Raw genomic sequence first — 13,823 nt, forward strand, 5'->3', positions numbered from 1 at the left:
GTTTAAAGTGTAGAATACTAAATTACTAACTTCTAAATAGAGATAGGTCGATTAGTAGAGGTCGATTAACGGTTCGACTAATAGTTCGATTAATAGTTAAATTAATAGTTCGATTGAGAGTTTAATCAATAGCTTAATTAATAGTTTAATTAATAGTTTAATTAATAGTTTAATTAATAGTTTAATTAATAGTTTAATTGATAGTTTAATTAATAGTTCGATTAATAGTTTGATTAATAGTTTAATTAATAGTTTAATTAGAAATTTAAATAGAAGTTCGATTACTAGTAATAGTTTGATTTAAAACGTATTTAGTAGTTTAATTAATAGTCTAATTAATAGTTTAACTACCCGTTTGATTAGTAGTTTGATTAGTAGTTTAATTAATAGTTTAATTAGTAGTTCGATTAGTAGTTTTAGTTTAACGGAAATTTTAATTAGTATTTTAGTAGTAGCTAGTACCCCGATAAATTATATAGTTTAAAGTATATAAATAATAATACTAAACTACTAGCTTCTAAATAGAGATAGGTCGATTAGTATATTAATTAGTAGGTCGATTAATCGTTCGATTAATAGTTCGATTAATAGTTCGATTAGTAGTTTAATTAGTAGTTTAATTAGTAGTTCGATTAGTAGTTTAATTAGTAGTTTAATTAGTAGTTTAATTAGTAGTTTAATTAGTAGTTTAATTAGTAGTTTAATTAGTAGTTTAATTAGTAGTTTAATTAGTAGTTTAATTAGTAGTTTAATTAGTAGTTTAATTAGTAGTTTAATTAGTAGTTTAATTAGTAGTTTAATTAGTAGTTTTATTAGTAGTAGAATTAGTAGTTTTACTAGTAGTTTTATTAGTAGGTTAATTAGTAGTTTAATTAGTAGTTTAATTAGCAAGTTAATTAGCAGTTTAATTAAATATCTAATTAATAGTTTAATTAGGAGTTCGATTACTAGTTTTAGTCTAACGGAAGTTTTAACTAGTATTTTATTAGTAGCTAGTCCCCCGATAAATTATATAATTTAAAGTATATAGTACTAAGTTACTAGCTTCTAAATAGAGATAGGTCGATTAGTAGGACGATTAGCAGGTCGGTTAGTAGGTCGATTAGTAGGACGATTAGTAGATCGATTAGTAGTTCGATTAGTAGTTTAGCGAGTAGTCCGATTAGCATTTTAATTACTAGTAACGGTTTAATTTAAAATTTCGTTAGTAGTTTAATTAGTAGTTTAACTAGTAGCTTAACTAGTGGTTTAATTAGTCGTTTTATTAGTAATTTTATAAATAGCTTAATTAACTATTTAACTAATAGTTTAATTAGCAGTTCGATTACTAGTTTCTGTTTAACGAAAATTTTAATTAGTATTTTATTAGTAGTTTCTTTAATAGTTTTATTAGTAGTTTTATTAATAGTTTTATTAGTAGTTTTGTTAATAGTTTTGTTTCTAGTTTAGTTAGTAGTCTTAGTACTTTAATTAGTAGTCCTATTCGTAGGTTAGCTCGTAGTCTTAGTAGTTTTACTAGTAGTTTTATTAGTAGTTTTGTTATTAGTTTTATTAGTAGTTTTATTAATAGTCCTATTAGTAGTTTTACTAACAGTTTTACTATTAGTGCTATTTGAGTTATTAGTTTTATTTTTAGTTTTATTTTTAGTTCTATTATTAGGTTTACCAACAGTTTAGCCAACAGTTTATCCAATAGTCTATCTAACAGCAAAAGTTTACCTAATAGTTTAACTAATAGGTTTGTTAATAGTTTTCTTAATACCTAGCCCTACTAGTAGTTGCCTACTAGTAGCCCTACTAATAGTCTAATAGTCTAAAGTTACTAGTAGCTCTACTAATAGCTTTATTAAAATCAATAGTACTATTAGTAGTCTTACTAACATTTTCGCTATAGGGACCTTTATACTAGTCGATAGGCTTCGTATTTAGTAGGATATAGCTATATCTAGGTCTTTAGTATACGGTAAGCTCCTACTGAATTTTTGTTAGCGCATTACGCTTATATCCGGGGTTCGTTAAGCGCTTTCGATTTGCGTTCTACGCTAAAATCCGGGGCAAGTCAAATTTCCCTCTAATATTTGTTTCGACTGACGTTCTACGCTGAAATCCGGGGTAAGTCAAATTTCCCTTCAATCTTTGATTGCACATTACTTCTGCGAAATTTCTCAGCCAATCATTTCGGTCTTGGCGGACAACTTGGATTTTCGCGGGCGGTGGCCGCGGTGTCTAGATTGGCAGCTGCGCTGCCAATGATGAGGATGATTGCTCATCGGCGATTATCGTGATTAGTAGAGCTTCTGATCCCTGCTTCCATGGTTCCCGAGCGCCGAGGCGAATGATATGCTCGCAGTTTTGCCGGCACAACACCTTCGATTTCTGCGTGCTCCGGAATAGTTTATACAATCCCACAACGACGATATGAATGCCCCTCGGCCTCTTCTCCTCCATGGTCTGCGACCAACTCCGCGATTGAGATATCGAAGCCTGCGTCAATTCGGGTCCACCGCTGCTCAATCCAACGCCCGAGTTACAGTTTCCAAAACATCTCCCGATGCCACACCACGAAGTAGAACACGATACTTGTGGTTGTCTGCGCCGCTCCTACTAGGCCTAATAGCAGGTGGTGCATTGGCAAACTTCTTCTCTCCAGCGTCGCATATGCCACAAGCTGGTACTGACCCAGACAATGTGCTCATGGCAGATCTGAACCAGCGCATAGAAGAGGAGTTTCTAGTAAAAGTGCTGCGTGGAAAATGCTTGGCAGTGCCCAAAATGCTTCGAGGTGAAGAAGGGGGATGGGTTGAGATCATGCCTGCTGTGAGCGCTGGTCCCGAAAGGAGCGAGATGCTGCCATTTCACGACAGGTTGACAGACGCATTGCAAGGCGCGAAAGGCTTGGGAGTTGAAAGACAATTCTGGGATCGGGGAGATAAGAAGCTTGTGGCAGTCGTATGGCTTGGAGGTGCGCTTAGCGGTTGGCCAGGAGTTACGCATGGAGGTTTGCTGGCTACTCTTATGACCGAAAAGATCGCGCTTGCTGCAAGCCTGGAAAGACACGGGGTGGACAAGAACTTCAACGCTGCTGTTAGACCGCAGAGGTTGCCAGGTGCGGGCAATCATGCTACGGTTCCAGCGCCCACAGTAGTGCCTCAAGAACCGGCACAGTTGAGTGTTGACTATGTAAAGCCCACTTATGCAGACAATTTCCATGTTGTAAGAGTGCAGCCGGCTTGGGCTACGGAAGACAATGTGCGATTCGGAATTGCAGATCATGAGTACTTTGCTACGCTGGAGACGATGGATGGCAAGGTCTGCGTCAAAGCAACGGCCAAGTTTGGTCCTAGGAGCGAACTGGAGCGCGTGGAGGAGAAGGTCAAGGAGACAGTCGGGTGGAGCTACAAGGACTTCAAGAACTGGATGTGGCCGAGTAGGCAAGAGCAAAGCCAGATTGGGTGAAGGGTGTGATATTGGAGAACAAAAGGAAATCAACGCCAATTCCATCCACGCTGGAGTTCCTGATCCCGTGAAAGCCCTACATCCACCGGCAACTGGCAGCAGCGAGCTTTCGCTGATTAGTGGGTGATGCATAGAGGCAGGAGGAAAATTGTTGCAACAGCAGCAGCAGCAGCAGCAGCAGCAGCAGCATTGTGGGCGGCGCCAACAAGAAGTGGACCACGACTCGAGTAATATGAATTGCTGGCTGAGGTGCTGCTGAGCCCCCAACGGTTGCGCATGAAATCTACGCACATGCCGCTTGGCTGGAGTGTCAATGTTTGTTTACACAATCAGAGCATCACCAACCACGACCGCCGCTCTCGAGATTCTTTGCACAAGGAGTGATCGCGCGCTGTCACGCTCGAACAATACAAACATAAGATCCCCTAAAATGGTTGTCCGGAAGAACAACTCAACTATTCCCCGGGCAGGCATGCCGCCAGCAGATGCAGCATCATTTCGCCGCTACCGAGCAACTAATGAGCGCACCACAGCCATGGAACGCTGTCAAATTTGGAACTGCACATGGGATGAGGGGGATAAGGTACGCCTGAGATTCTACGGGCTAGTTCGTATAGAATATTCTGACCTTGTCCAGGTGCGAGATTCCGTGCGCCACAAGCTTCTTCGACCATCGGGCCAGTTCGCTTCAAAGAAAATGCTATTCAAAGACCTCACCGTCAGCGAAGGCGAAGAGCTCGTGTACTGGATGTTCTCGTCCAACAAGGACAGCGGCCTAGTCGAGTGGGCAGATCTAGTTGCCGAAGTAATGGCAGAGTTCCCCGAATATTCTGCCCCAGATCCAATGCCAATGGAACCAGAAATGGACAACAAGTGGTACGAGTACCATCCAAATTGATATACCAGCACCCACCACTAACCCATCCATGCAGGTTCGGCTATCAAATGCCAGACGACTACGACCCAGAACCCAAACGCATCGCCCGCGTCCCTTACGACATCCGCCTCAAAGCCACCCGCGACCTCTTCGTCTTGGAATCACAATACATGAAAAACACCCCATCCCTCCGCGACGAAACAACCTGGGTCCGTAAACGTCACAACGCCTCCTTACTTCCAGGTCCCCACCACAGAGCACGCACCAAAAACGCCCCCGTCCAGAAAATCCATCGAATGACACGCCGCCTCATCGTCCGCAACTGTCAAAATCCCGAGAAGTTCTTCACCGAACGCCTCACCTCCCTCGTGGCAGACGACACCAACCTGAAAGATCTAAGTTCCATCGAAGTGACGCGTCTCGGTGCTGAGATCGTAGCTAGGAAGTGGACGGATCCTGTCGATGAGTTTTGGATTTCTTATAAGCGGAGAAGTGATGGGAAGCAGGTGGCGATTGGTAGGGATCGTGATTTGGAGAATTCGCTCATCGATACTGAGGGGGAGAAGGGTGCGGTTTGGGAGGTTGAGGTTGTGAGTGGATCGGACGTTCCTGAGGAGGTGATGGAGAGGAGTTAGTGGTGGTTGAAATTGAATCGAAGGGAAGAGAACGAGAAGGAGAGGGTTTTGATGTAGGTCGTGGAGGCCAGAAATGCTGGATATGCTGCAGAGGACTTTTCTGCGGTGATAGCTTGCGTAGTGCAGGTGAATAGGCTTGTCGCTCTTGGAGGCTGTGGGGGGCTTCTCTGGGCGAGCTGGTGTAACACTCGTTCTCAAATTTCATATGTAATTCAATTCTAACTCGCTACGAAAGAAGTAGCAGCAAGTCTGTGTCACAGTGAGGACAGCAGTAGTAGACAGCGGCAATCTGCCTCGTTGATTTGTCTATCTGGGCGCAAGCGCTCGTTATGCATAATAAAATGGAGATACTGATACAATTGCATAACACCCAACCTTCGCTATGCTACAACAAGAAGCATTTTAACTTCGCAAAAACGGCCCCTCCAAGAGGCGTTCGCGATACAGATCATCGGTACGGACTCTACTCGTAACGTGGTCCGTCATCAGCCGAGGGTGCAGGCGTCTCCGCAGAATATGGTGCAGGTGTTTCCGGGAAGCCACCAGGTGTAGCGCAATTCGCAGGTGTCTGATATTGACCGCCTCTGAATGCGCCTGGAGTAGGCTGGTCCGTGTAGGTTGCACCTGGTGTTGGAGCAGAATAGTCAGCTCCTGGGGTGGGAGCTTCAAGGCCGCCATATGCAGGTGTCTTGCTGCCGCTATTGGCAATGTATGCTGGAGTTCTGCCACCGCCAGCATTGGGGTTCCAGGTCGACGCCTGCAGATTGTTGTCAGTGACTGTGTTCGTCTGCAGAATCGAATGAGAACTTACAGCACCACCTCCACCACCCCAAGCGGATCCACCGCCGTATGAGGTCGCACCGCCGTAGCTAGTTTGACCACCATACGAAGTCATGCCTCCTCCACCGTAGGCAGTCTGACCACCAGATCCTTGCCAAGCTGGCGTTCGTCCTACTGGAGTTCGGCCTCCATCTCCCATGGCGTAAGCTGGTGTCCGACCTCCAGTGGCCATTGGTGGAACGCCGTACGTCGGAACTCTTCCAGGCGGCATGCCCGATGGCGGAGGACGACCAGGTGGACCAGCACCGCGTCCCGTGCCAAATGTGCTGGCATCTTCGCAAATCTTCTCGCCAGTCGTGGGATGGATCACGGCCAGCTTCTCCTTTGGAAAGTTGAGCTTCTTAGTCTTGCCATGAATCTCGACGAGGGCGCCGTGGGCATCTGTCTCTTTCACAATACCCTTGTGAGCCTTGTAGTTGCCGACTTTGATTCGAACAGTCTGGCCAATGAGCCTGTCGCGACCTTTCTGCATTGGTGGGGGCATTCCTGCACCTCCCGCGCCTCCTGGTCCTTTGAGTGCTGTGTTCATCTTCGTAAGATCGACACCTCCTCCCATGCGGCCACCTTTGGCAGCCATGACCAGGACGTTGTTGGTACGTGCAACGAACACACCGGCATTGTCTCTCAGCTCCCTAGACTGAGCAAAGACATATCCTCGGTGCACGTGCAACACCTTGCCCTCTCTACCTTCACCGCCATACTCCTTGATCTTGTCTTCGTTCTTGATCTCGTTGCCTTGTTGATCGACTGCAGGTGCACCTTCTCTGCGCTTCTCGATCTTGTTCGATATGCTGGAAGGCAACGCGTTGCGAATTGCACCCAATTGATCCAAAATACGCAGACTTTCTCGATCCACCTTGACAACGCAGCCCACGGTAGATGCGTCTAGCTGCACCAGATCGAAGAGATCGTACTGGCTCGTGCCGACAGTACCACCACTATCCGTGGCTTCGCGCAAGTCCTTTGCAAAGACGCTGATCTCTTGTTGATTGCTGTCGGTGAGAATGGTGACGCGATCGTCCTTGATTCGGACTACCATGCCGACTTCTTCCTGGTATTTGCTGCCTCCTATGACCTTGACATGGTCACCCTCTTTGAAGTTCTTGCGCAGATCTCGAATAGGTGCTTCGACAACCTGGCCTGCCAACGATCCGCTGTCTACCTTGATCTTGATCACGTCATTGTAGACTTCGCTGGCACGACCAGTCACGCCCTTCTGCTCACCACGGAAGATCTCCACCTTGTCACCAGGCAAGTAATCTGCACCAGCACTTGCCTTCAATGTCTGAGCGAGCGCAGCCAGGTCGAGATTCTCCGTACCATCCTCGGTGCTGGCAGCGAATTTGGTAACCTCTTCAAGTGTTGGGTTTACGTTCTCGGTCTGCAAGTGGGCAATACGGAAGGTATCAACGAGAAAACCGTTCACGTATTCCTTGCCCTGGTAGGTCCATATGTTGGTTATAATACCACCCGGACGACTAAGATACCTGCTGTGCTTCTTCTTGGCATCATTTTCGCTGAAGAGTCGCGCAGGTGGTCGTTGCTTGAATTGCGGGGGGACTCGCTTGCGCTTCATACCGCCCTGACCGTCAGGCTCCAGTGCGCCGGCTGCCATGGCATTTGCATCTTCTGTGAGGCCATAGTCCAGACGAGGAATAAGCTTGAGCTGTACTTCTGTGCCGTTTGCCTCTACTTCTTCAATCATCGCGAGATCGCCAGAGTAGAGTCCACGTTTGGGTCGGCAGTACATGCCAGGCTGAAGTTCTTTACTCTTCTTCACCTTGAGCAAGTCTGGCATCTCTTCGACCGGAATCATGAAAGGCTTGGTACCCATGAAAACATTAGTGATACCATCGAGTGCAGCCGTGACATGATCCGCGAGTCGTGCTTCAACGTAGATTCTACCAGCCATGGCGACAGTGCCCGAGCGCTCAAAGGCAGAGAAGATCTGACAAGGCTCGCGCGATCTCTGTCGCTCGACTATCCGGTTTTGAATGGCGAATATGATCTCGCGCTCCTTGCCTGGTCTGCATCGCATAGCGAAGATGCGGGGATCGTCCGCAGAAGGCATAAGCAAGCGTTGAGGGATGACGCCCGATGCAGAGCCAGTGGCACGTTGTTGCCTGCCATATCGCTCCTTCAGCCGGGCGGCGGTCTCCTCGACGTCCATAGCTTCCTCCTGCTCTCGCCTTCTGTCGAGCTCTCTGTGTGCGCGGTCGTCCTTGTCCGCCCCCGGTGGCAATTCCTGAAGGTCATCCGGGTGCATCTCTTCCCCAGGAAGATCATCTTCCTCCTCCGGCTCTTCCTCATCGTCCTCGTCGACTTCGGCTTCGACGTCAATGAACTGATTTCGCCTCTGCCTTCGTCGCTTCGCTGGTCGACCAATGTCATCATCCTCGTCTTCATCATCTTCTTCTTCGTCTTCCTCGTCCTCTTCGTCGTCATGTGCGTCTTGGCCCTCGTCGTCGCCATTAACCTCGTCTCCTTCCTCCTTCATCTCATCTTCATACTTTCCAGGCGCGCTTCGGGCTCGCGACCGGCCTCGCGCGGGCTCTTCGTCATCGTCTCCAACTGCAGGCTTTGAGTCGTCTTCATTGTCACTGTCGTCCTGAGGCGCTGGGTTGAAATCGTCTTCCTCCTCATCGGGGAAGTCCTGGTTCAGGATGCTGCTCATTGTCGAGGATTGTGGAATAATGGCGCACTCGGGGAAGCAACGGCAGTAGTAGATCTATGCGAGTCGAGCTCTGCCGCCGCCGAGTGTTGCGAAAGGGTGATGTTGATGTAAGGAGAAGAAAGGGAATTGATGGAAAGCGACATGTATCGAGAGTCTGAGGTCCCGTTCGCGTATTGTTGCTAGCGCCAAAGCCTAATTTGAATTGATTGGCTCCCACCAATGAGCCAATCAACTTGTGATTAGCACGGCACCTGCCACTGCAGTCTGCTCTGTACGGAGGCCCGCAACAAGCTGGAACGGCATTCTTGCTCTTACACCAACATCACCTTCTCTCACCTTGCATCGCTGATTCAATGCAGGCATACCTGGCAGACGCCACATGCATGCACTGGTTGATCAAGCGCTGCATCGCCACGCATGTGACCGCAAATCGTTCAATATCTGGCAATGCGCAGCACAAAGCTACTCAGCCATGGTAAGGCGTGCGGTTCGCACAATGACTGCAAAACTCTCACTGCCCATATCTCATCAAGCGTTTCTTCGTGCCTAATCCTGAGCTCTCAATTCGCGTCAAAATGAAAGAAATGCAGAAGAACGATGCGGATAAACCAGACACAAACGAGGTAGATGAGGAGTCCCCACCATCATACGAAGAAGCTGTGGAGTCTCCATACGCATTGCTGGTGCAGCCTGTCGAGGATTCCGAGACTCTCGAGCTTTTAATCAATGCCACGTCTTCCAGCATGCCCCAGTCCGGCACATTTTCCCGATGGAAGAGCATAGCCAGAACACCTACCCCGACAAAGCCGCTGCAACTGGTACCTCTTGATCCAAAGGCAATAAAATGCAGATGCGGAAAGCACAACGATACTACCCAGTCCTCCCCGGGTTTCCCGCAAGGCTGTGTTAGGTGCACATGCAAATACTTGGTCTTTTCCGACGGAAGCTCGCACCACGAAGCAAGTCCCATCACATGCCCAAGACCACGATGCGGCCGTCAGATCCCGAGGATTTCTGGAATATGTTCTTGTGGCATTGTTGTCAATGCCGATCGCAGTGCGCAAATTGACGGGAAAGCCTTCAATGAGGAGAAGATCAGATGCCTCTGTAAAGCTGTTGTTGACACTACCCAGCGCTCCACAATCAAACACTGCGTAGAGAAGGGCTTAACGAAGTATGAGTATGAACTACCCAAAGGGAGCGCCAGATGTACTTGTGGGCGAACAGTACGACGGGATGGCAGCAGCATCCTGGAACATCCGAACAGCTGTTGTGGGATCAGACGGAATATCAGTAAGGAGAGCCAGAGCAAGAAGTAATGACTTAATGTCCCTATCGCGGACTTTGCTGCTGCTCTGAGATGAACTATGCTTTGCTTACACTCAATTCTCAACAACAACAATAACAACAACAAAACTTCGAGTCTTCAACTTTCCGTGGTCTGGCAGCAATGCGAACCATATGCTCCGCTCCATAGATACATTGTTCACGTTCTATAATTGGCTGTCGATCACCTGTTTGTCGGCCAATGGAACGAGTTCGTCTATGCAATTAGGCCTAGCTGCATGGCGCCAAAATTCGGACAAGGCAACCAGCAACTTCGCGGTGCACACGTGGAAACCTGGGCGGCCTCTCAATTCTATGTGTCCCTACGACATTGAAGCCCAGCGGGTGCTCGTCGCCGCTTTGAAGCTGTGAATCAAGCGGCATGGCATCGCCGCGGAAGCGACGCAAATGTGGAAACGAATATTCCCATATCGAAGCCAGCGGGCACGCAAGAATCCATGCAGGTGATTTCTACGTCAACGAACTCTACGAGTGCAGCCCAGCCCTGCCGGATAAGGCCACAGCAATTCTGGACGGTGTTAAGTCACCATACGATAATTACAATTCTCGATTTGAAGAATCCAGGAAGCTGCCACAGGAACTTTCACCTGGCTTGTACGTCCGACATCCGGCTTCGGAGACTGGATCTCGAACTTCCCGCGAAAAGACATCTTATGGGTAATGGGCAAGGCCGGCTCTGGTAAATCTACTTTCATGAAGTTCATGGTCAATAATTTGGACATTCATGGCCTACTGCAGTCATCTGCCGGAGACAGGAAAGTTTTGGTACTGCGGCACTTCTTTTGGTACGACGGCATCCACGAGCAGACGTCATTTTCTGGCCTCATGCGCAATTTGCTCCATCAACTTTGTCTGGCCGATTCAAACCTCATTGAAGCATCTTTCAAGCCGCGCTGGGACAAGACTCGACTCGTCTGGGCAAAACCTTGGAATGAGACCGAACTCTGGGAAAGCCTTGTGCGCAGCCTTCAAAGTGCCGATTTTGAGGTTTGCGTGTTCATTGACGCCTTGGACGAATGCAAACCTTCAAGTAGGCATCCTTTTGTGCGGGATAAATTACGGGAGTTTTCGAAAATGACAAATGTGAGGATATGCGTTTCCGCTCGCTCATCGGAAAGATTATCATTTCCCCCAGCAGTGGATGATATGCATATTCAATTGGACGATCGCACCTACCCAGATTTGCGATGTTTCGCGGCGGCTCGTCTGGCCAACACGGGACTCACAAGCAGCGAAATCGAACAACTTGTTTCTTTAATTGCTAACAACGCAGATGGGGTATTTCTCTGGGGCAATCTCGTCGTCGAATCACTTTGCGAGCGTGCAGGCGTGGATCCTGATTTCAAACGACTTCGTCGGTGCCTGTGGGAATTTCCTAGCGATCTCGAGGAGTACTACAAGAAGATGGTCTACGATCGCATACACAGCATACGATCGCATTCTTGATCGAACATGGCGCCTCCATGGACTGCAAGCTAGAGCTGACGCTTGGCAATGAAGAGAACAAGATGGTGATAGTGCCAACAGATGTTGCTGCCGCCATCACAGCATGCGTGCCTGAGGAGTTGGAAGATGAATTGGAAGCGACCTTTTGGCCGCTCGCCTAGTCTATCGGGTAAATTGCTGCCGACTGGCCGATGCTTGCCATCGGAATTGGAACTCATTGCGAGCTCCTGCTCCATCCATCCAACAATCTCAGACCATGGCATCGTGCAAACGCGAAGACCTGCCGCAATGGCGAAATGCCCCAGAATCGCGCGGGAGCTTCAAGCCCAGAAGAACACTCGGTGTCATCGGCCTGGCCACTCTCATTCCTTTAGCATTCTGGCAACCATGGTATCTCATCGCTCCGAATTCGAGCATCACTTTTGGGACGACTTCTGGCTGTGAAATGTCATCAAGAGGACTTCCATTGAACGATATTCCACGGCACCTTAGACGATTCCAGAAATGCTCTATTCACAATCTTCGCAAGGACACTGGTCTCAAATTCTTGGACACTGCGGAGCCACTCCCAGTATCAGAATTCGTGACAAGGAGGAACAGGTTAGCCGAAGCTTTGCATGAAGATGGTCTCGAGGCTTTCATGGTAGAGCCAGGTTATACATTCGAGTACTTCGCAAATGTTTCGCAGCCTGACTGGGAAGTTTGGGAACCTGAAGAAAGGCCATTCATTATGATTGTTCGTCCCGAGGAGGTCGAGACTGGCAAGATTGTCTCTAACACGACTTTTCTTGTACCATCATTCGAAGCTGAGCGAGCCCGCCTGCTCAAAATGCCATTTGAAGAGGAGATCTCTGTGGTGACCTACGAAGAACATTGGAACCCTTACGCAACACTCCTCGCCTCGCCAATATTTGCATCTCATAAGAAGACATCACCCAAAGTCATGGTCGATGAAGAAATGCGAGACTTCATCTCTCGTGGTCTCAGTGTCAATGGCTTCGACGTTCGCGGCCTAGGTGGAGCAGTAGAGCGTGTCCGTCAAACGAAATCTGATGCGGAGGTTGGTATTCTGCGAGCCGTCAATACGGGGACTGTCGAGTCTGTTCGTGCTATGAGAAAGTGCTTGACTCCCGGCCTCAGTGAAGATGAAGTTATGTGGGTCCTCGACAATACCATGCGTTCAGCTGGCATGGATCCGTTCTTCGACATCGTCCTCTTTGATGAGAATGCTGCGAACCCACACGGCGGCACAGATGGCGCTAAAGTCCTTGAAAAGGAGACTATGGTTCTCATTGATGTCGGGGCTCATCTCTACGGCTACTCCAGCGATATTTGCCGGAGCTTCTTCCCTCCATTCTTCAAGAAACCTGAGACTGAAGCTGAGATCTCTGCTCTTAGCGAGGACGTCAAAGAGAAGCTGAAAGTCTGGGATATTGTTCTTGATGCCCAGACTGCCAGCATCCACGCACTACATGAGAATGGTACATGCGCCAATGTTGATCTGGCAGCTCGGGGAGTGATTGAGGATGCTGGGTACGGCGAGGCATTTACGCACAGAGTCGGTCATGGCATTGGTATCAAGGCGCATGAATCTCCATACCTCAACAAGGGTAACACTCAGACGCTGTTGAAAGCAGGCATGACATTCACCAGCGAGCCTGGCATCTATATCGTCGACAAGTTCGGCGTCCGTCATGAAGATATCCTACTCATCAAAGAGGATGGGCTGCCGGATATCTTGACTGGAGTAAGAGCGAAAGGACCTTGGGATCCGTAGAAACGCCTCGGGGCGTCAATGAGTATCCCTACATGCGCCGGAAGTGAAACGTATATTGATCAGAGTAGAATTTCGCGCATACTCCCAAGACCAGCCAAGGTTGCACAGTAGCAAACAATCTCGTTTAGTAAGCTAAAGATTTGGGAGAAGTCAGACCCGAACTACCTAACATCCAGAACATTCTTGTTAACTAATGAATGAACCAAGGCGCCTGTGCCCTACTACTGAAGCATTCTCCCAGACCGTCTGAAGATTCTCGAGACTCCAAATGCTGTGGCTGTACTCCGCACATAAATGTCGAAGCGTGGTAGAGAGCTGCTGTTGTTTTGGCTCAGTGAGAAAAATCCAACTCATCTTTGCCATGACATTCACTCTCTCAGCTGACTGGCAACCCATGATTCACCCCAAACCTGAAGCCGTTCCACGTACAACAAGCCTTCTCCGAGCTCCACGAATAGACATCAGCAATAATCGAACGCATACTACGATCAAATATCATCGACTACTTTTTCCACACGTCATGCCATGACACGTCTGCAGCCCCGATTCATGGCCACTGACTCGCCACGTTTTAAGGCCGAAATCCTGCGACATGATCGTACGTTTCAACTTCGAAGGAATGATTCGAACTGATGCAAACCTTGCAGAATCGTCGGCAGCCCACGCGTGTCAGACTAGTGTGAACCATCATCATCGTTCTTCTCGCTTAGATGCATGGATGTGCCGAAGAGATGAGGATGAGGCTGCCGAGCCGTGTCTGCTGTGCCGACC

The 13,823-nt window shown here is 48.1% G+C and overlaps 5 protein-coding genes across 5 annotated transcripts; 4 read left to right on the forward strand and 1 right to left on the reverse strand.

Moving 5' to 3' along the window:
- Positions 1 to 2,772: 2,772 nt before the first annotated feature.
- Positions 2,773 to 3,456, forward strand: MYCFIDRAFT_78562 (uncharacterized protein; the record flags this gene model as incomplete). The annotated part of the gene is made up of 1 exon (XM_007922327.1): positions 2,773 to 3,456. The coding sequence occupies one exon, from the start codon at positions 2,773 to 2,775 to the stop codon at positions 3,454 to 3,456; it is 684 nt and encodes a 227-aa protein (XP_007920518.1).
- A 422-nt stretch (positions 3,457 to 3,878) lies between these two features.
- On the forward strand, positions 3,879 to 5,203 carry MYCFIDRAFT_87012 (uncharacterized protein). The gene is made up of 3 exons (XM_007922494.1): positions 3,879 to 4,039; positions 4,094 to 4,332; positions 4,389 to 5,203. Exons 1-3 carry the CDS (start codon positions 3,887 to 3,889, stop codon positions 4,966 to 4,968), a joined length of 972 nt encoding a protein of 323 aa, XP_007920685.1. The 5' UTR covers positions 3,879 to 3,886; the 3' UTR covers positions 4,969 to 5,203.
- A 261-nt stretch (positions 5,204 to 5,464) lies between these two features.
- Positions 5,465 to 8,476, reverse strand: MYCFIDRAFT_114530 (uncharacterized protein; the record flags this gene model as incomplete). The annotated part of the gene is made up of 2 exons (XM_007924001.1): positions 5,465 to 5,725; positions 5,780 to 8,476. Coding segments are annotated over 2 exons (2,958 nt in total), but the record flags the coding sequence as incomplete, so codon positions are not given.
- A 62-nt stretch (positions 8,477 to 8,538) lies between these two features.
- Positions 8,539 to 11,436, forward strand: MYCFIDRAFT_171067 (uncharacterized protein; the record flags this gene model as incomplete). The annotated part of the gene is made up of 14 exons (XM_007924002.1): positions 8,539 to 8,578; positions 8,620 to 8,652; positions 8,707 to 8,717; positions 8,746 to 8,901; positions 8,945 to 9,016; positions 9,040 to 9,511; positions 9,540 to 9,636; positions 9,664 to 9,797; positions 9,843 to 10,176; positions 10,209 to 10,272; positions 10,302 to 10,351; positions 10,387 to 11,077; positions 11,103 to 11,193; positions 11,222 to 11,436. 14 exons carry the CDS (start codon positions 8,539 to 8,541, stop codon positions 11,434 to 11,436), a joined length of 2,460 nt encoding a protein of 819 aa, XP_007922193.1.
- A 284-nt stretch (positions 11,437 to 11,720) lies between these two features.
- MYCFIDRAFT_32663 (uncharacterized protein) lies at positions 11,721 to 13,052 on the forward strand (the record flags this gene model as incomplete). The annotated part of the gene is made up of 1 exon (XM_007921732.1): positions 11,721 to 13,052. One exon carries the CDS (start codon positions 11,721 to 11,723, stop codon positions 13,050 to 13,052), a length of 1,332 nt encoding a protein of 443 aa, XP_007919923.1.
- Between the last annotated feature and the right edge of the window lie 771 nt (positions 13,053 to 13,823).

Source organism: Pseudocercospora fijiensis (genome assembly GCF_000340215.1).
Source record: "Pseudocercospora fijiensis CIRAD86 unplaced genomic scaffold MYCFIscaffold_1, whole genome shotgun sequence".
NCBI lineage: Eukaryota > Fungi > Ascomycota > Dothideomycetes > Mycosphaerellales > Mycosphaerellaceae > Pseudocercospora > Pseudocercospora fijiensis.

What these genes read in the sequence shown, in the direction of transcription:
- MYCFIDRAFT_87012 (XM_007922494.1), top strand. Translation starts at nt 3,887, where the DNA reads ATGGTTGTCCGGAAGAACAACTCAACTATTCCCCGGGCAGGCATGCCG. An exon ending in CATGGGATGAGGGGGATAAG is followed by an intron (nt 4,040 to 4,093) that starts GTACGCCTGAGA and finishes GACCTTGTCCAG; the next exon opens with GTGCGAGATTCCGTGCGCCA. An exon ending in CCAGAAATGGACAACAAGTG is followed by an intron (nt 4,333 to 4,388) that starts GTACGAGTACCA and finishes CCATCCATGCAG; the next exon opens with GTTCGGCTATCAAATGCCAG.